General features: G+C 38.7%; 2 protein-coding genes across 9 annotated transcripts in view; one reads left to right on the forward strand and one right to left on the reverse strand.

Moving 5' to 3' along the window:
- Positions 1-26098, forward strand: part of LOC103030706 (ryanodine receptor 3-like) — a 198345-nt gene that overhangs the window by 100393 nt on the left and 71854 nt on the right. For all 6 annotated transcript variants that reach the window (XM_049463517.1, XM_049463519.1, XM_049463518.1 and 3 more), the window contains exons 34-42: positions 546-772; positions 3821-4625; positions 6115-6315; positions 7583-7685; positions 8805-8939; positions 18017-18290; positions 19330-19444; positions 24193-24325; positions 25393-25496. In XM_049463517.1, coding sequence (XP_049319474.1) covers positions 546-772; positions 3821-4625; positions 6115-6315; positions 7583-7685; positions 8805-8939; positions 18017-18290; positions 19330-19444; positions 24193-24325; positions 25393-25496 — 2097 coding nt within the window. The remainder of the gene's footprint in view (positions 1-545; positions 773-3820; positions 4626-6114; positions 6316-7582; positions 7686-8804; positions 8940-18016; positions 18291-19329; positions 19445-24192; positions 24326-25392; positions 25497-26098) is intronic.
- The window catches only part of LOC103026471 (ER membrane protein complex subunit 7), a 246781-nt gene that overhangs the window by 62678 nt on the left and 158005 nt on the right, over positions 1-26098 (reverse strand). Inside the window, exon 6 of one of the 3 annotated variants that reach the window (XR_007424031.1) lies at positions 20000-20099. The exons of the other annotated variants lie outside the window; for them this stretch is intronic. The gene's annotated coding sequence lies outside the window, so the exon portion shown is untranslated. Of the gene's footprint in view, positions 1-19999; positions 20100-26098 lie in introns of those variants that run through there. 3 annotated transcript variants of the gene reach the window in all.

Raw genomic sequence — 26098 nt, forward strand, 5'->3', positions numbered from 1 at the left:
CATTACCCATTAACCGTGCTAAGTGCTGTTCACTGTTTCACTGTTCAGAGGTGAGTATATCAGACTGTAGCCTGCTGCTAATTAGCACGGCTGAAGCAAAATTTGCATTAGACGCTAACCGCGAGGTAGGCAGCAGGCTACAAGCCGATATATTTGCCTCTGAACGGTGAACGAGCTAGCACTTAGCACTGTTGGCCACATAAGCGAAAAAAAAAAATGGAAATCTAAGCTTACTGTAAATAAACAGAAGCGTTTTACCCGCCCAAAATAAACCGGTTTGAGGGGAGAAATCTGTCTAGAGTAACATCCAGCACCATCCAGTTTGACTCGAAAAGAAAAGGTGTATTTTTTCTTAAGAATTACAGTTTTGTTTACGTAACTTAGCTTTACTTTAGCTACCCCCCACCACCACCCAGTGGTGAGACCTGCTGAATTAGAAGGTAAACATGGCGACACCCATGTTTCTTACTAGTGTTGCATAATGCATATTATAATCCGATTCACTTTATGTATTCCATATCACTGTTGGTTTTCTTTATCTGCAGAACACTATGCCGCTATCCTCAGCCATCTTTAAGAGCGAGCACAAGAACCCGGTCCCTCAGTGTCCTCCCCGGCTGGATGTCCAGACCATTAAAGCAGTTCTGTGGAGCAGGATGCCCAACACCTTCCTGAAGGTGGAGACGGCGCGGGTCAGTGAACGGCACGGCTGGCAGGTGCAGTGCATCGAACCCCTGCAGATGTTGGCTGTGCACATACCTGAGGAGAACCGGTTAGTGCACACACACACACACACACACACACACACACACACACACAAATAAAACCCTGTCCGGACTGCAATTAAAAACAGGAGGACCAGAGAGTTTTTTAGGCTTTTTTCTCGGTCACATGACATCGCGGTGTTCAGTAGCTCCTCCATTTCCACTCACTGTGGATCCGGACAGGACTAAATTACCGGAGGACCACGAAAAAAAGAGTTCAGAGAAAAACAGTAGATAATTCAGCCTGTAATTTATATATCAGAGGAGAAAATAAGAGTAAGTGCTTATTAATGTTTTTAAAGTATTTACAACTTATAACCACTAATTTGTAACCATAAATAAAATACTTTATAAACTATTTATAAACTCTTTATAAAGGAGCCTTATTTTAATGTGGTATAAAAAAGTGTTAAACAAACCAGAATATGTTTTATATTTTGAATGTATTTAATATTTTAAATGAGTAAGGTTTAAATTCATACTATGGCAAAAACTATGTAACTAGGATTCAAGTAAAGAAAAAAAAATCAAGAAGTGAAATTGCAAAAAATCATCAAAAACGTTATGATGAAACTGGCTCTCATCAGGACCACCCCAGACAAGGAAGAGCAAGAGTTTCCACTGTTGTACAGGAAGTTCATCAGAGCTACCAGCCTCAGAAACCACAAGTTAACTGCTCCTCAGATAAGAGCACCTAAAGTTACTACATGATTCCTTAAGTAGAGAAAAAGAATTTGAACAGATATACTTATTCTAAGCAGATTCTTAGCAGATATTTAATGTTATCCTTATTAACTTTACTGGACAAACCTCTGAAACATGAAGAATAATAACTTTCAGGGATGCTAATGGTATAAGTGGTATAAATGACATGAGTAAATAAAAACTAATGGGAATCACTTAGCTTAGGCTTATTTACATAATATAAACTGACCCTTATTACACCTTTTTTCCTCATTAGCCAGTCGAACAGTTTCAGGCTCAGGCACTGAGCTCATTCTGGTATATAATGAGATAGTTAATCATGTGTATAGGTTGGTTCCTTCCCTACTTACACAGACAAGCTGAGGACACTTAAACACACACTCGCCCTGAACGGACAACTCCCTACACAGCATGGTTTTGATTGTTTCTGGGCTTGTTTGGGGGAGGGGCTTATTGCTGCTGGTTTGCTTTCACACAGAAGATTTTTAGCTAAATGATGCACACACAGCTAGAAGATACTACATCTTGTAGACTCATATATGCAGGTTTATTGGCTTTACCTTCGACATGAATAAAGAACACGCCCATTATCAGACAATTGTGAAGCTTATTGGTCCAGTTTTTTTTCCTGTCAGCTATTTTGGCCTGTTTTAAACACAGAGCATGGATTTGCCATGTTAAACACTCTCACTCCTGTTACTGGAACACACTCAACAGGACTGAAAGTACAGTAACAGGACTGAGTTTTTATCATAGAATTAGCGAAAACATGAAAAATAGCTATGCTGATAGCACATTCTAGTGATTTTCACAAAATTAAAAAAATAATTATATATAATCTAAAAATTAATGTTGGTAACAGGACTGAGTGTTGAGATTGAGCTCCTCTGTCTTAGTTGCAATAAGATTAAATATACAGAAAAAAAAAACTAATGAGGAAACTTAATTTTGATCTTCCCATGATCTTCAGAAGAACCAGCTGATGTCACTTCCTGTTGTAGATGTGACTTTCTGTGTAGAATGTTCCAGATGTTTCAGATGTTCAGGGTAATGTGTTACAGTAACAGGACTGAGTGAAACCTAGGGACACAACTAAAATGTGTATTTTAGTCAAATTATACTTAAATATTATGGATTCATTATGAAATAAAAAAAATATAGACATAGATGGAATTTGGAGTCACACAACCATGCAAAAAAATACATCTGAAGGATTTTAATAATTATATTTCATGGTAAAGTTTATAGTTTATATGCTATTTTTTCAGTGTTCTAAGTAGTTTCTTACTTTCTTACTTATTTCCTGGGGACAGAAATGGCACAGATTTGGCAGAATATGCCAAAAAGTCCTTAAAAATGCCCTAGATTTAATTTGTAATTTTAGTACATTGCATTGAGCATTTTCAAAATTCTGTATGCCATCGAACTGAGAGAAGCGTCTTTCTACTCTGATGATGCACCCGCTCTTAAAATTTTGAAAGCTGGACAAAATGTACAGTCAGTGATCTCTCACCAAGAGGTGCACTACACAAACGTAGAATCTGATAGACTTTTAAAGGTTAGTGGGGGACACAACTACATGCCAAAGTGTCCAGCGAATGTAATGTATTAGGCATAGAGCTGTCTCTCGTCTACTCGTGCTGTCTCTTACTCTTGCACTGTCTCTCGCAATACCTCTCACTTACTCACATTGTCTCTCACTCTCACACTGTCTCTTGCTCTTGCACTGTCTCTCGCTAACTCAAGCTGTCTCTTACTAATTTGTGCTATTTCTGGCTAATTTAGGCTAATTTATCTCTCAATAACTCATTCTGTCTTTCTTTCATTCATTTAATTTTATAATACACAAAGAAATCTCTTTCCTGTCTCACCTGAACCACACTACACTATGATTACAGCCTCTCAAAAATACAGGGAACTTGCAGTATAAAAAAAAGAATCATGATTCTAATTCATTTTTAATTAATTGACACCACTAATATAATTTAAGTTTGCCAATGCATACAAATGTTTTTTTTTTTTTACTTTTAAAAATTCCAATGCATAAAGTAATATATGTAGAAAAAATATTTGTAATTTAGGCACAAGCTATGATTCGTGTTCTTAATAAAGCGCCACAAACACTCTGCTCACTGTTTGCTTCAACAAGATCCAGAAAGATGGAGTCTGTCATGGTGACAGTATGAGGATGAGATTACTCATAATCGGCTGTTAAATAAATACATTGTGTGAGAATGATTAAATATATATTTTTTTGGTTACAATTAAAAAACAAAGTATTAAAAAGAGAATTATTTTGGTATTGGTACCAAAAAACTGATTAATCCCAGTTCTGCTTCGTCCTCTTGCAGCTGTGTGGACATCATGGAGCTCTCTGAGCAGGAGGATCTATGCACGTTCCATTACCACACGCTAAAGCTTTACTGCGCTCTCTGCGCCCTCGGCAACACACGCGTCGCCCACGCCCTCTGCAGCCACCTGGACCAATCCCAGCTCCTCTACACCATCGACAACCAGTACCTGTCGGGCATGCTGCGAGAGGGCTTCTACAACGTTCTGATCTGCATCCATCTGGAGACCGCCAAAGCTGCCCGTCTGATGATGAACAACGAGTTCATCATCCCCGTCACGCCAGAAACCCGCAGCATCAAACTCTTCCCAGATGCCTCCAAACACCACCAGCCTCCCGGTGTTGGGCTCAGCACGTCCCTAAAGCCCAAACTCAGCTTCGCTCCGCCCTGTTTCATCAGCACCAAGCGGGACCAGCACCTCTACAGCCCTGAGATCCCTCTGGACGTCCTGCGGGAGAAGGCCATCAGCATGCTGACGGAGGCCGTTCAGGGGGGAGGACACCACATCCGAGACCCTGTAGGGGGCAGCGTGGAGTACCAGTTCGTGCCCATTCTGAGACTGATCAGCACGTTGTTAACCATGGGCGTCTTCGCCAGTCAGGACGTTCACATGATCCTGCTCCTCATTGAGCCGAACGTGTTCGGGGAGCAGAGGGAGGATGGAGTCGGGGAGGCTACAGAGAAGGAGGGGGTGACGGGAGCGGAGGAGAAGGCGGTGGAGGCTGGAGAGGAGGAGGCGAAGGACAACAAGCAGCCCATCAAGGGTCTGCTGGAGAAGAGATTACCTGAGTCAGTCAAACGACAGGTATGGAGAAGAGGTCGTTTGTTTTAATCCAGCGCCTTCTTGAAACATACACATTTCTGTCGCTTGCGCCCTGCAGACCTTTAATGAATTTAATTAGTTAAAATGTTGTGCTTAAAATTGACTTATATATTTATTAAAACAGTTATATAGCACTAAATAGTGCTGTCCCATTTCTTACCACAGTCCAAACACTGAACTTGCCCCATCAGAGTTTGTGTGTTTACTATTTATAGGTTTATGTTTGAGTAAAAAGAACATTGCTGTTTTATTCTATAAACTACAGACAACATTGACAATACTGCCATTTAGAGCATTTATTTGCAGAAAATGAGAAATGGCTGAAATAACAAAAAAAGAGTTCAAAAATCTACACAATATTTGGTGGAATAACCCAGTTTTCATGCGTCATTGCATCATGTTCTCCTCCACCAGTCTTACACACTGCTTTTGGATAACTTTATGCTGCTTTACTCCTGGTGCAAACAATCAAGCAGTTCAGTTTGGTGGTTTGATGGCTTGTGATCATCCATCTTCCTCTTGATTATATTCCAGAGGTTTTCAATTTGGTAAAATCAAAGAAACTCATCATTTTAAGTGGTCTCTTATTTATTTTCTAGAGCTGTATATCTATTAGAGACAGATAATATATATCCAGTATCATTTATTTTAGTTATTGTTTGTATCATGACAGTCTAGATCATTTTGTTGCAGTGGTTGCAGTGTTTGGTCATATCACCAAGAGTAACATTATCGCGAAATTACCATGAAATATTGTGATATTAAATTAGGGTTATATCGCCCACTCCTAATTAACAGCCCAATGAATGGAAAAATCAATATTTTACAAATAAATTTAAATGAAAATTTTAGTGCTGTAGAAAGATGAGTTTTTCTACAATAACTTTTCACAAATCAAAGAAGATGATGGACTTTTTACCTTCTGTCAGCTATTTGGTGTTAATTTTCCATTAACATAATATGATTCGCTTATACATCATAGTTGGTCCTTTCTCTTACCCTTCACATAAAGTATTACTTTTTAGATAAAATAATACACAAGTTTAGCTTAATCAAAATTTTGTATTTTTGTTAATTGTGTTAGTGTAATTTAAATATATTTTGATATTAAGGTATTTTAATAAAATGTCATAACTTGTAACAGGTTTTGCATACACATTAAAATTTAGACGATCCAAAAAAATATCATAGCAACCACCAGACATTAAATATTTAATTTTTTGTTTTATCATTAAATTATTTAATCAAATTTGTAATATGTTATGTGTAGAACAATTTTGTGTTTAACTCAGGTCTATTAACATGAGTATTTTACATAATTTTACATGTTGAGATTAAATAAATAAATTATTAAGTATTAAAATAGAATTAAATTTGTAATCATCTATTTTTGTAATAATGAGTAATGTAATAGCTCTCATTGTGTGATTTTTTATCTGTATTAATGTCATGTCTTTACTTTTCTCCACAGATGTGTGAACTTCTTCACTATTTCTGTGATTGTGAGCTGAGGCACCGTATCGAGGCCATCGTTTCATTCTCTGATACGTTTGTGGCAAAACTGCAGTACAACCAAAAGTTCCGGTACAATGAGTTAATGCTGGCTCTCAACATGTCTGCGGCGGTCACCGCCAAGAAGACCAAAGAGTTCCGCTCCCCACCACAGGAACAGGTACAGCCCACTCTAATACATTCACTACTCCATATAAAGAAACTACCAAATAGTGAAATCCCTATTTATCTGATAGATGGATGAATGATTAGATAGATGGCTCTCGGGACAAAGGATCTCCTGAGTCTGTCTGTAGAGCAGCTCAGTAACAGAAACAGCTGGTCAGCACAGGCCTCTGTTAGCTGATATATCAGTGCTGGGGAGCTGTGCTTTCCTCAGACTGCTGGGAGTACTTGCCTTTGTTGGATACGGTATTGGTTTTTGTAAACATCCCTTCACTTTTTAAATTTCTTAGGAAACACCACAATGTTCTTTGATTTTATGAGCTATAAAGTATGTGTTTCTGTGCTATTGTCTCTGTGTCCTTCCTACACAGTGACCACAAGGCTGAGAGAATTCATTCTGGTCTGAGCTGTCATTGAGTCTGTCAGTGTTTCTCAGCTTTTATTCTCTCTCTCTCTCTCTCTCTCTCTCTCTCTCTCTCCTGCGACTCACACCTATCTTCCCACCCAGTAACACCTCAAGGCTGCAGCTAGACTATATATTCACCTCACACTTCAGCACACCACCACTCTTTTCCTTTCTCTGACTCTCTCTCTCTCTCTCTCTCTCTCTCTCTCTCTTTTTCTCTCTGTTTCTCTATTCATCCCTTCATCTCTTTTGTTTCTCTGTTGTTCCCTTTCTTTGTTTCTATCCCATTATTTTTCTCCCTATCTGTCTGCCTGTCTGTCTGACTCAGTAGTTTCTCTCTTTGTTTCTACCTCACTCCTTCTCTCCCTCTACCTCACCTCTGTCTGTGTGTCTGTCTGTGTGTCTCAGTCATTTCTTTCTTGTTGTTTCTACCTTACCCTTTCTTTCTCTACCACATATCTGTCTGTCTGTCTGTCTCAGTTGTTTATCTCTTGTAATTTCTCTCTTTGTACAACACTTTTTCTCTCCCACTACCCCTTGTCTGTCTGTCTGTCTGTCTGTCTCAGTCGTTTCTCTCTCTTAGTTTCTACCTCAGTCTTTCTCTCACTACCTCTTCCTGTCTGTGTGTCTATCTATCTATCTATCTATCTATCTATCTATCTATCTATCTATCTATCTATCTATCTATCTATCTATCTATCTATCTATCTATCTATCTATGACTCTGTCTTTTTTCTCTATCTTTATCTGTCTTACTCTCTCTTTTCAAATCCCCCCAACATAGTTGTGCAGTCGTGGTTTATGCTGGATAAAATATGATCATTGATCTGAAATTATATTTCTGTTTTTTTCTCAGATTAACATGCTGTTGAACTTCAGTATGGGGGAGGATTGTCCGTGCCCTGAGGACATACAGGAGGAGCTGTACGACTTCCACAATGAGCTCAGTCTACACTGTGGTAAGATCAGCCTCTTCGTTAGGAAAGCACGTGTAACCCTTGGAAGTCTAAAATATTTTCATTTGCCGAAACGTTTAATTTATTGTACATATTGTACCAGAGATCCGCAGCTCAGGTGGGAGAAGCTGTATACAGGACAACTTTAAGTTGAGACATACCCCAAAAGACTTGCTGCTATAAGTTAAAGTTAAATGTGGCTCAACTGGGCTCTGAGTGGTCCAGCGGTCTAAAGCGCTGCCACTATGTTTGGGAGATCGCTGGTTCGAATCCCGGTCATGCAGCTTGCCATCAGCTGCCAGAGCCCTGAGAGAGCACAAATGGCCTTGATCTCTTTGGGAGGGTACAGTAGATGGCGCTCTTTCTTTCCCCTCATCACTCCTAGGGTGATGTCGATCAGCACAATGCATCTGTGAACTGATGTATTAGAAGATTAGAGTCATTACTAGTCCTAAATAAGTGGGTTCGGTATTTGGCCTTGTAAATTGGGGAAATATAAAAAAGGGTAAACTAAGTATTGGTATATCACACTTTTCAGATTTTTATTTGCTTAAAATTTTGAAAACCACATATTTTTCTTACACTGCACAATTTTGTGCTATAAATATCTCAATAAAATACATTTTAGCTTGGTGACAAAATGTGAAAAAGTTAAAGCATTATGAATACCCTTTGTAAACCACTGTAAACTGTTCTAGTTTGATAAAAAAAAATTGGAAATGTACTCAGTGTAAAAGGACTTTTACTGTGTAAAAGTCTAAAAACGGCTGCAGTGCTGCGTTTTTTCTCCTTCTCTTAACTTCTATCCAGCGTAAAGCCTTTCTCTGCAGATAAGTCATAGTTCAGTGCTCGGCTGATAGCTCTGACGTCGTAGCTGTTGTCTTAAATAATTGAAAAGGCTCTTTGGAGCCCGTTTGGAGTCGTGGAGGAGGGGGGTACAATGAAATGACGCCAACAACAGTATCTGCTCAGATCAGCCCCAGCTGCACCACGCTGTGACTTAAAGAGAAGAGAAAAGGGGAAAAAAATTGAAAGTGGAGTTAAAAATACTGAGCCTGAAGACAGTGGCCTGTGAGACACATGTGCTGGATTAATCTCACTGACGTCTCTGTGTTCCTGCAGGTATTCCTATGGCGGAGGAGGAGGAGGAGCAGGACATGTCTATTAAAGGACGCCTGCTGGCTCTGGTGTACAAGATCAAGGGACAGCCTCACAGAGCGGAGGAGAAACCAACAGAGAAAGAGGAGGCCACTCCGTGTAAGAATTAGCCTTTAGCTTTTAGCATTCACTTTAGCATTGTTTCAATAAGCTTCTGCAATGTAATAAGATGAGTCTGACCACTGCACAAAGCCTCTCTTATAAATCCCACATTTGTCCCCGATTTAGTGATGCACTGAACCACTCAGAGCCCCAGACACTTAATATATGAATATCTTGAATATCCCAATCAGACACACCAGCAAAACACCATATTTTAACCTCAGCAGTGCTACTTTTGTCACACATTTACCTCAGCAATGCAGTTTTAGTAATAAATGTACTTCAGCAGTGTTAGTCTACTTTTTTAACTTTCAACTTTAGCAAAGTAATTAAGGCATACATTTACCTCAGTACTGCTGCTTAAGTTAAATGTGAGTAGAAATGTAGACAGAGAAAGACGTTAAGAAAGTAGTCAAGTTAGCTTAGCCTAATGCTACTATCCTAGCCCTGTACAGTTCATAACTTTCAGTTGGAAATCAGCCAACAGAAAACTGATACCAAGCGTTGATCCTGCCACTCTTAGAGAAACAACTGCAATATAACCTCAAATAAATTAATCATAGTTCTGTTTAAATTATTCTGTCTTTTTACTTTTTTTGCGGGCAAAAATCGTAAGTGCTTTTTTTTTTTTTTGTCATTTTCAGATATGGATTAGTTTTACCTTTACAGCCCTCAGAGCGAAACCCTCTCACCCTGCCGCAGAAGCAGAAATTGAAAAGAATATTGAAAGAGAGGAGGAGCGGTTGCATCATAGTGGGAGATATAGAAAGCTAACATGATTTGTGGTCGGTGCAGAAGAAGCCATATCTATTTCAGAATCCCTGTAGTATTACAAAAATAGCAGGTGCTTTTGAGGGCATGGCTTAATATGAAAATGCTCAAGCATTTATAACTCCAAGGACAGCATAACCATGCGCACTTTAAAGCTACAGATATATATATACACTATAGAACTAACCAATTATTCCAATGTGCAAATGTCTTATAATCTGTTGCTCCTTATGTATGATTTTTTAGGTATTAAGGAGCAGTAAAGCCACTCCACTGAAGTACATCGTTATAGTTTATTTCCATAGTTTAGTTCTCCAGCACCGAGACTTCATACTGTAGCAGTATTAGCATTAGCTGCTAACCGCACTAAGCGCTAGCTCTTTTGCCGTTCTGTAGCCTGATGGAGCAGTATTAGCATTACCCGCTATCCATGCCAGATATTTTTCCATTGAAATGGGAGTATTATCGGCCTGTATCCTGCTCCTAACCTCAGCTAGCACTGCTGGAGCAGCATTAGCATTAGCCACTAACCACGGCTAAGTGCTGGTTAGCTCTTTCGCCGCTCAGAGATGAATATATCGGCCTGTAGCTGCACATTTACTGTGTTAACACAAGCTACGTGGGATGAACCGCTAGCTAATATCACCCGGATTATCACCAGAACCCTCAGGGTTCCTCAGTGTAGCGCTATCAGGCTAGTCTAAGTGGAAATCTGTCAATCTAAGTTTACTGTAGGAAAATGGAAGAGCTTTACTCACCCAAATAAACAGTTTTTAAAAGAGAAATGTGTCTAGATCCAGCAAAATACAGTGTGTGTATATATAATATATATAACCTATAAGCTAAACTGCTTGAATTTTTGTACCAGGAGTAAAGCAGCATAAAGTTATCCAAAAGCAGTGTGTAAGACTGGTGGAGGAGAACATGTAAATAAATGCTCTAAATGACAATGTTCATTTTACTCATAAACCTATAAATAGCAAAATCAGAGAAACTGATTCAGAAACTGAAGTGGTCTCTTAATTTTTTCCAGAGCTTTATTTGTTAAAATGATCATCCATTAGCAGTTCTTGATTAAATGCAGTATTACTGCAGTGTATATTGTGTATTTACAGTCATGTTTCCATTCTGATGTTTCCTAGACTGTCACAAAAGCTGCAATCATTCTTTTTTTGAAATCTTCATTTGCATAAACCCACACTAGTGAATTATTATATGCGAGTTTCAGAGCTGTGACAGAAGCCCACTGGATTGATATTGTGTACACTCAAATACTTTTTCTGGAGTTCAAAACCAATCCATGCAATTATCCAATCAGACAGTCATGTGGCAGCAGTGCAATGCATACAGTCAGGCAGATTTGGCCCAGTAGATTCAGGAATGCTTTTCATATAAATCATCAGAATGGGAAATTATTTGCATGGTTTATAATTTCGGATGCTTTTTTAATGTATAGTTGTGGTGTCTGGTAACAGGATGCTGGAAACCTGTTTACTGGCACAATAATCTTCCTCAAAGCGAAAGCAATTCCACAGCGCTGAATACTATCAGTTCATCACGGATGCACAGTGTTGTAGCAGCGCAGCATTCACAGATTCCACGTCCAGACGATCAATAGGTGACAAAGATTGGCTGGTTAATTTTCTTTCTGCAGTCGAATAAAGGGAAAGCTTTTTGTCTGTGAACAATTAGCTGTGTCATGTGACTGATAAATCGATAAAAAGGCAGCGTAACGATCGCCGAACATCGTTAAACATCATTTTAAATGCAGGAAGCGTATGTGTGCTTATCTAACGGCATGTTAAATTGTGCATCCAGCTCGAGCTCTAGCTGTTGCTTATATATACAGGGGTTAGACAATGAAACTGAAACACCTGGTTTTAGACCGCAATAATTTATTGTGGTGACGGACAGTTCTGGTGGAAACAGGAGAGTTGAGGTGCACATTGAATTCTGTCGTGATTTGTTCAGGCGTGGTTTTATAGGCGAGTTTTTTGGATACAATCCGGGTTAGCACCCGAACATCCCTTTCAGACAGCTTCAGCTTCCTCTTACAGCGTCCACAGTTAATCCTGTTGGATGTGGTTGGTCCTTCTTGGTGGTATGATGCTGACGTTACCCTGGATACCGTGGCTCTTGATGCATCACAAAGACTTGCTGTCTTGGTCACAGATGCGCCAGCAAGACGTGCACCAACAATTTGTCCTCTTTTGAACTCTGGTATGTCACCATAACATAATGTTGTGTGCATTGTGTGCAATATTTTGAGCAGAACTGTGCTCTTACCCTGCTAATTGATCCTTCACACTCTTTCAGCTCTTACTGGTGCAATGTGCAATTGAAAAAATGATTGTGCTGCTGTTCTGTTGCTGTACCTGAGGCTTGTTCACCCTGAAGCAAAGCCTTTAAAGTCCAACCACACAGCAAAATATGCCCAATGCGCTCCAGCTGGCAGCAGCCGTGGAGAAATTCTCAAAGTAGCCGGAGTTAAATTTGGGCTGAAATATGTCCCCGCGATGCCGAGACACTGAAATCCAATACCCCCCAGACTTTTAACGCCGGTCCTCGAGGGTCATGCAATACCCATCTATTGATCTCTTCAGGGACATCAGCTGAAAGTCTCTGTCTGAGTCTCTGCAGTGTGAAGAGACAGTGTGTGTGTGTGTGTGTGTTTACCTCTGCGTAACAGCAAGTCCTTTTGTGTGTTGATCCTCTGCTTGATCTTTCACAAGATTGATTGTAGCTGTAGACTAAAAGGTCAGCAGGTTGGTGGACAGCTGCGTTTCGGTAATTGCCTGGGATTGGAGGAGTGTGAAGGTGTGAAACAGTTCAGCAAAGACTTTAACAAGGCATTCTATAGGCCTAAAGTATTTTCTGATTTATATCATATTTATATACCCATTGTTTAGCTATAACTGTATTTTCCTAAGGGTCTCCGGATTATAAGGCGCTCTATCAATAAACGTCTATTTTCTGGTCTATTTTCATAAAAAAGGGGCAGCAGATTATAAGGCGCATTATGAGACACTAGTAAGGAACAGGGGTGTCGCCATGTTTTCCTTCTAATTCAGCAGGTCTCGCCATTCGGGGTACCTAAATGGACAAAACTTTATTAAACAAAAAATTCAAACGAGTGCTGGGTGTTAATCTACACAGATTTCTCTCCTTAAAACTCACCGTGTTTATTTGGGTGAGTAAAGCACTTCAGTTTATTGACAGTAAGCTAGAGGTTCGTCCCACGTAGCTTGTTTTAACACTCCGATTGGCCGATAACACTCACCTCCTAACGGTGAAAGAGCTAAAGTTTAGTGGATAATGCTAATGCTGCTTCAGCAGTGCTAGCTAGGGATAGCAGCAGGCTACAGGCCAATAATATTTACCTGTAAATGGTGAAAGAGATAGCGCTTAACACGGTTAGCGGCTAAAGCTAATACTGCTCCAGCCTTACTGCTGGAGAAACTTTACTGAAACTCCTGTATAACTCTGATTTATTTATGTAATTATATGCATTATATTAATACATCTGTATACAATAATACATAATACATTCTATGTACATTCTTATAAACAAGACATATTGTCTGTTGACCAGGCATAAATCAGACAAACATATTTATAACAATTAGAAGTCTTTATTAAATAAAGGTAATCTAAAATCGTAGTCAAAAACAGGCAAGGGGTCCTGGGGTAATTTTCTCTTTTTTATGGGGGTGTTTTATCCTCTGTGATTTTATTCCCGTCCAGAGCGACCATGTTCGTTTTTTTTTAAGACGTCCTCTGAGAAAATTACAGGCAAAATTATTTATTATTTTTCCGTGGTCCTCTGTTTATTTTAGTCCCGTCCGGACGCACATCGCTTGAGTTTCGTCTCCTCGCGTTTAATAAAATAGCTTTTTGTCCACTGCCGCTCACTGTAATTACACTTTGGGCGCGACACAGTTTCCATGGAGATCCACGTTAAAAACACAACAGTGAGTGGAAATGGAGGAGCTACTGAACTCGATGTCGTGTGACACAAACACAATGTCCTGTTTTTTCAATTGCAGTCCGGATGCAGGAGTTTTATCTCTGAGTAGAAGTGTGAAATATCCGGATAGGGCTATAGAATGTGTTTTAAACTCTTGCTTGAGCAGAGTGTTTATTTATTTATTTATTTTTTTATTTTTTTGGCCCAGTACTGTTTACAAGCAGATGCTGATTCCCCCCTAAACCTCAACATTTTAAAGGGGTTAATGTCTTTGGTGGCCAGCTCTTCTGAGGTGATTCATTATTATGTGATGAAATAGCTTTTGCCATCTGGTCAGGACTGGCTCTGGACTGAGGATTCCCTCTTTTTAGCTTTGCTTACCCAAGCACACACTTAAGCGCTCGCACAGACACACATTCTCCAGCTCTGTGCTACTGAGTGTCTCATCATAACTAGCCAGCCCAATTACGTTTTATGGTCCCTCTGGGTCCTGAGCTCAGCATTGTTTCTCCACCTGTTCTCCCTCAGGTCCTCCTGCACGATGGCAGCGTAATTGGTCACCTCCGTAAAAAAGGTTATTTTCTGTTTTCAAGGTGTTGCTGGCTAAAGGGAGGTAATGAAAGGAGTTTTAACAAGTGACTTAATCGGTCATTTCCTCTACAAATGACTTTTAAAAGTCTACTGTAATTGTTGCTTTAATATGCATTTGATTTACAGTACATCCAACATACAGCTCTGGAAAAAATTAAGAGAGCACTTCAGTTTCTGAATCAGAAACTAACATTGTTGTTTTATTTTATAAACTACAAACAACAATTCTCCCAAATTCCAAATAAAAATACTGTCATTTAAAGCATTTATTAGCAGAAAACAAGAAATGGCTGAAATAACAAAAGAAGATGCAGAGATTTCAGATCTCAAATCAGTCAGTAACCTTCATTTAAACTCAGAGTCCATTGAGGGTGGCCCTCATTTACAATTACATAGAGAGAAGATATATAAAATAAATATAAAAAAAATATAAATAAATAATAAAAGAAACAGCATTTTAATAAGATAAATAAGATATAAGAAAAAATCTCATAACATCATAGGTAAAGAAAACAAGTTCATATTCATAACGTTTTAAGAGTTCAGAAATTAATATTTGGTGGAATAACCCTGGTTTATTCATGCATCTTGGCATCATGTTCTCCTCCACCAGTCTTACACACTGCTTTTGGATAACTTTATGCCACTCTTGGTGCAAAAAATCAAGTAGTTCAGCCTAACAAAAAAAGTGAAATAACTAAAAAAAAATAGCCACCCTTTGCTCGGATTACTGCTTTGCACACTCTTGGCATTCTCATTCTCTCAAAGAGCTTCTTTAAGAGGTGGCCACCTGAAATGAAAAGTTTTCCAACAGTCTTGAAGGAAGGAAGGAGTTCCCAGAGGTGTTTGTTTATTAGCACTTGTTGCTCCTTTGTCTTCTTCACTCTGTGAAGCTCCAGCTCACCCCAAACCTCAAATCTGGATTGGGTTCAGGTCCGGTGACTGTGGAGGTTCAGCTCATTTTTTATAGTTAAGTACATAAAACTCCACGTGTGTTCATTCATAGTTTTGATGCCTTCAGTGAGAATCTACAATGTAAATATCAGTCATGAAAATAACTCGTGTGTATCAGTTTGTCGGTCTCAGATCTTTCTTGGAGAAAAAAAAGTGTGTAAGTGTTGCAGTGTGTAAGTGTGAGTACCGATGACTGAAGCAGCCTTGGCGTTGATGTCCTGACAACAGGATGGCACTCCAACTCTAACTCGCTCTTCTATTCAGGAATGCACGCAGCTTGCAGTGTATTGATTCACTTTTAATGAAGCCTTAAGGCTTACCCCTCCCCCCAACACCCCCCACACACCCCACACACACACACTACAGCCGCACACGTAATGGCCTTCTGAACAGATCACTCAGTCAGAGCTGCTAGCTGTGTGATATTGCACTATTAATAACCGACCCGCTCGCTTTTATTATTATGATTGCGTAACGGCGAGCGGAAATCGGCTCGGCGGGAGATCTAATCGCCTATTCATGAACCGGGGAGCCGGGATTGGTCAGAGCGTTTAGAATTTTAATTGGAAAATTAAGCGTGTAAATATATCTGCAGACGGCGGCGCGCTCGCTAATGACGCCCTCGTGCTCGGATGTACAGTTCCCAGATCCCAGTTTCTAAATCGGCAACTCGGCAACTTCTGAACCTCAGTTAGTTTATACAGAGGATATAAGAATAATGTGCTAATGAAGCATCTTGGCATCATGTTCTCCTCCACCAGTCTTGCACACTGCTTTTGGATAACTTTATGGATAACGTGGTTTGATGTCTTGTGATCATCCATCTTTTTCTTGAAATTTTTTTTATTGGAAAATTAACTCTTGTGTGGTGTTCCGGTTTTCATTTTTCATCAAATGATACTAAAAAAATATTTTTTTCTAACTCAAACTCATTGGCATTGGCTCATTTTTTGTGAAAAACATATATCAAAACACATTTTCGATAAACACACACTGTACACCCCCCCCCCTACACATTTATATTACGTACAGTATGTTTGGCCAAGGGTTAATAAACATTGCTTCATTTGTAAATTTGAAACTAAACAAATTTTCTACTCATATCTTGAGTTTAATTCATTTTCTTTTACATTTTATTAAAAAACTAATAAAAAAAGAGTAGCACTTTTTAAAAGAAATGTAACATAAGAAAGGTAAAGGGTAAATATTAACCATGTAAGCTGTTTATATTGCTTGCAATTTAGGTGAAGCGAGCATGTGTAAAGCATTTTAATGTAGAATTGCTTAATTTTGCTGAATTAAATACAAGTAACAAAGTAAACGAGTAACAAAAATATGAACACCACACAAGAGTTAAGCGTGTAAATATATCTGTAGACGGCGCGCTCGCTAATGACGCCCTCGTGCTCGGATATACAGTGAAGATCCCAGTTTCTAAATGTGTGTTCTTATAGTGTGTGGATTTATTTATTATTTTAAGCCCGTGGATGCATTTGAGAAGGAAGGAGGTTGCGGGTTATTCATGACTTCATTTGCATAGCTGAGGCACATGTGGCATCGTGCCTTTGAGCCATTTTCTCAAGGGCTTCTTTAAAGCAGAGGTGTATAAGTGATCAAGTGTCCGTTTGGGCAGCTCTCAACTGTCTGAAGAAGAGCTTATAGCGTATTTTTCATGAAGAGCTTTTGAGAAGGATCAGATACATCGAAAGGAAGGAGGCCTTATGCCATTGCACATCCTGATGTCACTGTAGAAAATGACCTTCAGTTACAGTATGAATGCAAACAAATTTGACACAATTCACCGTGAACTTTTTTTATGACATTTCGTCACCACAACGACAGACAGTATGTATTTCAATGAGACCAAAATGTAAAAATTAAACATTTTGTCCAAAATACAAAGCACTAAGTGTGGTGGAAACAAACACTGCTCATCATCTTATACCCCCCATTCCCACTGTGAAACATGGTGGTGGCAGCATCATGCTGTTGGGGATGCTTTACTTCAGCAAGGACATGGAAGCTGGGCAGAGTTGATGGGAAGATAAATAGGGATAAGTACAGGGCAATCCTGGAAGAAAACCTGTTGTAGGCCTTCCAGCTAGACAATGACCCTAAACATACAGCCAGAGCTACAATAGAATGGTTTAGATTATTCATTATTAGAATAATCATTGGTTAGAATGATCCAGTCAAAGTCCTAAAATATCTAAATCCCATTAACCTTCAATTGCAAGACATGAAAACTGCTGTTCACAGACGCTCTCCATCCAACCTGGCTGAGAAATATTTAAAAAATATGAGCTCTGAAAAAAAAAATAAGAGACCACTTAAAAATTCTTTAATTTTTTATTTTATTTTACCAAATTGAAAACCTCTGGAATATAATCAAGAGGAAGATGGATGATCACAAGTCATCAAACCAACTCAAGCTGAACTGCTTGAATTTTTGCACCAGGAGTAAAGCAGCATAAAGTTATCCAAAAGCAGTGTGTAAGACTGGTGGAGGAGAACATGATGCCAAGATGCAAGAAAACTGTGATTAATCACCAGGGTTATTCCATCAAATATTGATTTCTGAACTCTTTGCATTATTTGTACAGTGTCAAATTTGGATGATTGAGTTACTATCCAAACATTTATGTACCGACTACTTTTTTTAAATTAATATTTTCTATGGAGAAAAAAAATCATTTTGAGTCCTACAAGTTGCCCAGTGGGTTCTTTGCAGTACAGGCCCCAAGTTTTATGGAAACTTGCACTTCATCACTTTGTCTCCTCTTCTCCACAGCTAACCTGAAGGAGCTGATCTCTCAGACGATGGTGAGCTGGGCTCAGGAGACTCATATCCAGGACCCGGAGCTGGTGCGGGTGATGTTCAGTCTGCTGCGGCGGCAGTACGACAGCATCGGCGAGCTGCTGCGCGCCATGCGGAAGAGCTACAGCATCAGCGCCGCCTCCGTCCACGACACCATCCACCTGCTGGCCTCCCTGGGCCAGATCCGCTCGCTGCTCAGCGTCCGCATGGGGAAGGAGGAGGAGCAGCTGATGATCGACGGCCTGGGGTGAGAAATGACTGCAGGGACTGGAGTTAAAATAAAATAAAAGCTAGTTAAGGGTCTTTAGAAATCCTTAGAAATCCTTAAAAGTCCCTTAAAGCTTGGAGGGTGGTGATGGCCAGAAACCAAAACCTTTAAAAGATAATGCTAAAATATATTTAGTTGTATTGTAGGAGATATAAACCTGAAAAGCTTCTTGCTGTACATAAGATTTAATACATTTATTTAATCTTTGATGTAAATGAAATTTTAATTTTAATTTAAGTAAGGTAATGAAGTATTTGTACTTCTTTCATTGACAAGTACTGTTAAATACACGTTTTAAAGAGTGTTAGCAGTTTATGTAATCTAATATAAGAAAAAAATATATATAAAAAAAAAAATATATATATATATATATATATACTTATCGTATTTTGTGGACTATAAGGTGCACAGTATTATAAGGCGCATTATCAGTGAACGTCTATTTTCTAGTCTATTTTCATACATAAGGTGTACCGGATTATAAGGCACATTTTAGGCAACAATAGTAAGGAACAGGGGTGTCGCCATGTTGTTAATCTCCACAAATTTCTCTCCTGAAAACTGTTTATTTGGGTAAGTAAAGCGCTTCAGTTTATTTACAGTAATCTTAGATTTACAAATTTCCACTAAAGCTGGGTGCAGCAGCATTAGCATTAGTGGCTAACCGCTAGCACTAGCAAATGCCACCTGATAGTGCCAGGGCGATGTTAGGTAGCGGATTGTTCCACTCGGTGAACATGCAGACTACAGTCCAATACACTCGCCTCTGAACGGTGAAAGAGCTAGCGCTTATTGCGGTTAGCGGCTAATGCTAATGCTGCTTCAGCCTTGGTGCTGGAGAAACTAAACTGAATCTCCTGTATAACTCTGTACTTCAGTGGAGTGTCTTTACTGCTCCTTAATACCTGACTGGTAAAATTCATACATAAGATGCATTTGTACTGTTTCTCTGTATTTTTACAGTACATGTATTTCATATAATAAAAACACTAATAATACCTGTATGTTTTTTTTATAGTGACATCATGAACAACAAGGTTTTCTACCAGCACCCCAACCTGATGAGAGTACTGGGCATGCATGAGACCGTGATGGAGGTCATGGTGAACGTCCTCGGGGGAGGCAAGTCTCAGGTACTGTACAGCTTTACTGGGACCATTTTCACTAGTACTTAAAAATACAATGTACTAAAAATGTACTGATTGTTAATCCTGGCCAGTTTTCAGGGTCAATTACGGTCAGATGCTGCTGGTCACTGTATATTATGTATATTCCTGGTATACAGCTCTGAAAAAAAAAAGAAACCACTTAAAAATGATGAGTTTCTTTGATTTTACCAAATTGAAAACCTCTGGAATATAATCAAGAGGAAGATGGATGATCACAAGCCATCAAACCACCAAACTGAACTACTTGAAATTGACATTTTTGCACCAGGCGTGGCATAAAGTTATCCAAGTTATCCAAAAGCAGTGTGTAAGACTGGTGGAGGAGAACATGCTGCCAAGATGCATGATTAAAAACTGTGATTAAAATCCAGGGTTATTCCACCAAATATTGATTTCTGAACTCTTAAAACTTTATGAATATGTTTTTTTTATGAATTTGTTTTCTTTGCAATTATTTGAGGTCTGAAAGCTCTGCATCTTTTTTATTGCTATTTCAGCCATTTCTCATTTTCTGTAAATAAATGCTCTAAATGAGAATATTTTTATTTGTAATTTGGGAGAAATGTTGTCTGTAGTTTATAGAATAAAACAACAATGTTCATTTTACTCAAACATAAACCTATAAATAGCTAAATCAGAGAAACAGATTCAGAAACTGAAGTGTCTCTTCATTTTTGTGGGTTAGTTAGGGAGTTAGTTTGTGGGAGAGAACATTAATTTAATATCGAAGCAGGGTAATTAATGAAAGCGTATAAAGCGCTACAGTGCTGATCCTGTTAAGGAAAGTGTAAAAACTGGTTATTTGTGCTTCCTGCTGTGTGAATCCAGACGGGGTCATTAATTCAAATCTGAAACGGAGTGGCCTATGCTAAAAAGAGCAGCGCGAGTGATTAAGCACATGCGCGAGAGCGCGAGGGCGGAATGAGAGAATGTGCCATTTGCTGGAGGACTGGAGTGACAGCATCATTACGGCACTGTGGTGAAACTGGATGTGTGGTGTTAAATATACGGGGGTAGATGTCACTGTGGCCTCCTCTGGCCTCAGTTAAAGTGCTGATTGGCTCCTGGGGGAGGTTGTTTAGTGTGTGTGTGTGTGTGTGTGTGTGTGTGTGTGTGTGTACTGTATGTATGTATGTATGTATGTGTGCTGGTGGACTAATGAGGACTGGCCATTTGCCACAGCAGGTGGAGTCTCCCTTCTGTATCCAGTTTCCAGTATCTGCTCACATTATTTCGGAGGGAGGACATTTCTGTCTGGACTTTTCAGATTAATCAGGATTTAATTGGCCTGTGATTTAATAACTCGACAACTTCTGAAGCTTTAATTTTAAGTTTATACACCCTAGTGAAAAAGAGTAGTAGATTAAAGTAGTATACTAAGCATTATTATTATTATTCTATAGTGCACTAAAGTGTTCTTGTAGCCACATTATTATTAATCAGTATATTTAAAGAGTATATTTTAATTATTATACTTTAATTACAGCATAAAAATAGTACAAAAGTCTTACTTAAACTGTGCTAAGTGTAACATTGTGACTTAACTGTACTAAAATGGAACTATTTTAAATATACTCTACTTAAGTAACATTTAAACACTAATTTTAACTACTTCATGTATGTAACCCCATATTTTAAATAAATATGCTTACAGTACAATTATAATACATTTAATTATTAGAGTATTACAACTGTATCACTATTATATTACACACCAGGTATATTAGAAATGTAGTAAGAGTTGATATATATGCTAAATATAATAAGTTGATATAAAGAGTAAAATATATGTGATCTATTTACAAATGTACATGCTTCCTGTTCCTGTCTTTTTTAATTTTTAGAGTGTTACAAATTTAATTTTTTTTTTTTAATTAGTAGTAGTAATCTAATTTACTCATTTAAAAGTTACATGATACATTGTATTTTAAGTAAACTGCTGTAACAGTATTTTTTAACCCACTTTGCTAAAAATGCACAAAAATATATTTGGAAACAAGTATTTTAGGAGTATATTGAATTATTTTTTTTTTTGTTAAATACACTATATTATAATTTTTAAAAAGTATGATCAAAGTTTACTTTTAAACATTTGATGAAAGCGTAATATTTTTAAAATGTACTTTTAATATATTTTAAGTGAGTACATAAATTTGTTAGTATATTTACAGCATTGCTTAGACATTTTTCAATATGTTTTACATTACATTACATTACATTACATTACATTTGGCAGACGCTTTTGTCCAAAGCGACTTACAATAGTCAAGTACAATGTAAAATAAGTTTAAAGGAAAAACATCTTTGGATAGGGATAAAAGGAGGTCAAAGGGGAGTAATAGGATAGAGGAGTGAAGGAGAGGAAGAAGGAAATGAGGTTAGAAGTCGTTAGTGTGTTAGAGGTGTTAGGAGAGTAAGTGCTCTTTGAAGAGCTCTGTCTTCAGGAGTTTATTAAAGATAGCGAGAGATGCTCCTGATCTGGTAGTAGAAGGTAGTTAGTAAGAGGTGTTAGGAGAGTAAGTGCTCTTTGAAGAGCTCTGTCTTCAGGAGTTTATTAAAGATAGTGAGAGATTCTCCTGATCTGGTAGTAGAAGGTAGTTAGTTAGAGGTGTTAGGAGAGTAAGTGCTCTTTGAAGAGCTCTGTCTTCAGGAGTTTCTTAAAGATAGTGAGAGATTCTCCTGATCTGATAGTGGAAGGTAGTTTGTTCCACCATTGGGGAACTCTGTATGAGAACAGTCTGGATTGCTTTGTGTGAATGTTTGGCAAAGCGAGGCGACGTTCATTGGAGGAGCGCAGCGGCCGGGAGGTAGCGTAAGCCTTCAGGAGCGAGTGCAGGTAGGAAGGAGCCTGTTCTGTCATCACCTTGTAGGCGATTGTAAGAGTTTTGAATTTGATGCGAGCATCAACTGGTAGCCAATGAAGCTCAATGAGCAGCGGGGTGACATGTGCCCGTTTTGGCTGGTTGAAGACCAGACGTGCTGCTGCGTTCTGGATCATCTGGAGTGGTTTTACTACACAGGCCGGGAGGCCAGTTAGCAGGGCATTGCAGTAGTCGAGGCGTGAGATGACGACCACTTGCACCAGGAGTTGGGTGGCCTGTTGCGTCAGGAACGGTCTAATTTTTCGGATGTTATAGAGCGCAAAGCGGCAGGACTGAGCAACTGAGGCCACATGGTGCGTGAAGGAGAGTTGGTCATCAACCATAACACCCAGGTTCCTAGCAACCTTTGTCGGTGAGAGAGAGAGAGAGTCGATACTTATAGAGAATTTGTGTTGAAAAGATGGTTTTGCTGGTATGACCAGAAGTTCAGTCTTTGAGAGATTTAATTGAAGGTGATGCTCCTTCATCCATGAGGATATGTCAGAGAGACACTGCGAAATCCGTGCAGAGATTGAGTGATCTTCAGGTGAGAACGACAGGTATAGCTGGGTGTCATCAGCAAAGCAATGGTAGGAAAATCCGTGTGAGCGGATAACCTGACCAAGAGAGGTGGTGTATATGGAGAAGAGAAGGGGTCCCAGTACCGAACCTTGGGGAACCCCAGTGGATAAGGAGCGGGCTGAGGACAGCTGTCCTTGCCACGACACCTTGAACGAGCGCCCAGTGAGGTTTTAAGTACAATTAAGTATATATTTTTTTCCAGGGCAGAGATTTTTCTTTTTTTTTTTTACTACAGCCCTGGTGGTCATATAAAGACACAAAAACATACACACACACACACAAATATATACACACACAAATATATACACACACACAGAGACAGGCACAAGCGCACTCAATCATGCATTCAAATAATGAGTCTCCGTATCCCGAAGGACCTGCTGTCAGTCTTTGCTGTTTCTTAATAAGCGAATGCAGAATCTGTGTTTGATTTATGTGATGTCATTAACCACAATTGATTTCAACTCAAAATTGAGCGGATGTGTTTTGTGTGTATTTTTAAGGGTCTGGGAATCGCAGGCATATTAAAAGTACCAGTATGTCCTGGGGAAAAAAAGCACAGGAAGTATAATGGCTCAGGATCACAAGTTTACTTCAGGTTTATTTTAGGGATTTTGTGGAAATTGACCTTTTTATACTGAAATATAAAACAGGAGTCATGGATTAATATGTAATAATAAGATGCGAGACTGCTCATTGAATAATCAGAAATAAATGCTTAAAATAGATAATCTGTGTGTAATACATTCTATTCTTTTTTTTTTATTTTATAAGAAAGAAATATCACAGATTAAAAAGTTGAAGTAAGATGTTAAAACCTGAATATCTGTACAATTATTGAATATTTTTAGTTGTTTCAAACCCAAATGTGGAAACAGTGAAAGATATAGGACAAGAATAGATAAAAAAAAAAGACTACAGTATTTGCCATGACATGCATGCTGGTTCGAATCCCGGTCATGCAGCTTGCCATCAGCTGACGGAGCTGCGAGAGATCACAGTTGGCCATGCTAATAATAATGATGCATGGCCACGACTTATTGAGGCGTGGGAATGAGATCCTAATGCATGGCCACGATTTATTAAGGCGTGAAAATGGGATTCTAATGCGTGGCCATGACCTCAATAAGTCGTGGCCCTGTATTATTATTTTTTAATATAGTAGTTACGTTCTTATATTTGCTTGTACGTAATAACTGTAACTCAAGTCAGTTTTCTTCCTTTGTCAGTTTTATTCACATCTCTTCTTTCTTTCTTTCTTTCTTTCAGGAAATTGCGTTTCCGAAAATGGTGGCCAGCTGCTGTCGTTTCCTGTGCTACTTCTGTCGAATCAGCCGTCAGAACCAGAAGGCCATGTTTGACCACCTGAGCTACCTGCTGGAGAACAGCAGCGTGGGTCTGGGTGAGTGTGCACTGATGCAGTATTAGCATTGATTACAGGACTTTTAGCTTATACAGTGAATATATGATATATTTATGTTTAGTATAATGACAGGTTGCAGGTTGTTAAAGACCATGTCACGTCTTTTTTTTTTTAGTCTTCATACGTGATCGATATGAAGCTGTTTAAAATTCACTGGGAGTGGAGGAAAGAGGTCTTGATTGATCTTGATTGATGGATGTGTTATTGGTGAATTTAATGATAGGAGGAGATTGTATGATACATCTTTATCAGCTATGTTTCTAAAATATGTCCTAAAGTATAGCCTGATTTGTCAGAATGAAGTTTAATTTTTCAATTTTAATCACTGCGTCTTATGTATGAATTTTACCAGTCAGGTTGTAAGGAACAGTATAGCAAGTTTCTCCACCAATAAGGCTTGGTTCAGCAGCATTAGCATTAGCCGCTAACTGCAGCACTAATTTAAAAATTTATTGTATTTACATTTTTTTTGTTGCATTAATTAGTTGAGTATTTCCTGCTTCTCATAATCTGGATTCGAACATTACTCAAATATTCACTGTATACCTGTAACTCTACCTCTTCACTACTTTACTTTAACTGATGCTCTTAAACTTTACATTAAGAGACATGAAATTCAAGTAATTAACTCTTGATGAGTTCAGCACAGCTGTTAACTGAAAGCCTGAATTCCAGGTCACTCTACCTCATAAAGCTGACTGAGAAAACCCAGCAGAGATGTTCAAAACTGTCTAATCTAAGCAAGAAGTGTCTAGTTTGAAAAATATAAAATATGAAACATATTCTGGTTTGATTAACACTTTTTGTTTACTGCTATTTTTCTTCATAATTTGACTTTGTCTTTAGTATTAATCTACATGCAGATCATTTTAAAATAAATAAAAAACACTGAATTTTAGGTGTGTCTAAACTTTTGACTTTCTGTATATCATTATAGGCCATAGAAATACTGCCTCCTTCTGGTTTCCATGAGTTACTACAGTTGTAACTGCATGTCTGTTAAAAAATGCATGTGTGTGTGTGTGTGTGTGTGTGTGTGTTCACAGCATCTCCATCCATGAGAGGCTCCACTCCTCTGGACGTAGCTGCTTCCTCCGTGATGGATAACAATGGCCTTGCGCTTGCACTTGAGGAACCTGATCTGGATAAGGTGTGTGTGTATATGTTAATGTATGTGTGTGTGTGTGTGTGTGTGTGTGTGTGTGTGTGTGTGTTCATGCTCATAATGGGCAACATAATTTAGCAACAGTGACATTTACTTACTTATTTATTCTATTAAATATTCTGGGATCATGCTGGCTTGCAATAAGCAACAGAAGCCTTAAACAACACAGTTGGGCCCAGTCCCATTTTAACCCTTGGCCCTATCTTTCTGCCCTACCCCTCTTTAGCCGTTGCATGTGCACTTTAGGGATACGGTGTCCCAATTTCTGTTCGGCACGAGGGGTAAGGATATTTCCCCCTAAATCTAATAACTTTGGGAAAATAATGTGGACTGACAAGACAAAAGTGTGTGTCAAAATATACATCTGGCTCACAATTAACATTACATTTAAAAAAAAAACATACTGAATGTTAAACATGGTGGTGGTAGCATGATGGTCTGGGGCTGCTGGACAACTTGCTGTAATAGACGAAATCATGAATTCTGCTGTGTAACAGAAAATCCAGAAGGAGAATCAGAATCCGACCATCTGTTTGTGACCTCAAGCTCAGGCGTACTTGGGTTCTGCAGCAGGACAATGACCCAAA

The sequence above is a fragment of the Astyanax mexicanus genome, chromosome 14 (genome assembly GCF_023375975.1).
Source record: "Astyanax mexicanus isolate ESR-SI-001 chromosome 14, AstMex3_surface, whole genome shotgun sequence".
Taxonomy (NCBI): domain Eukaryota; kingdom Metazoa; phylum Chordata; class Actinopteri; order Characiformes; family Acestrorhamphidae; genus Astyanax; species Astyanax mexicanus.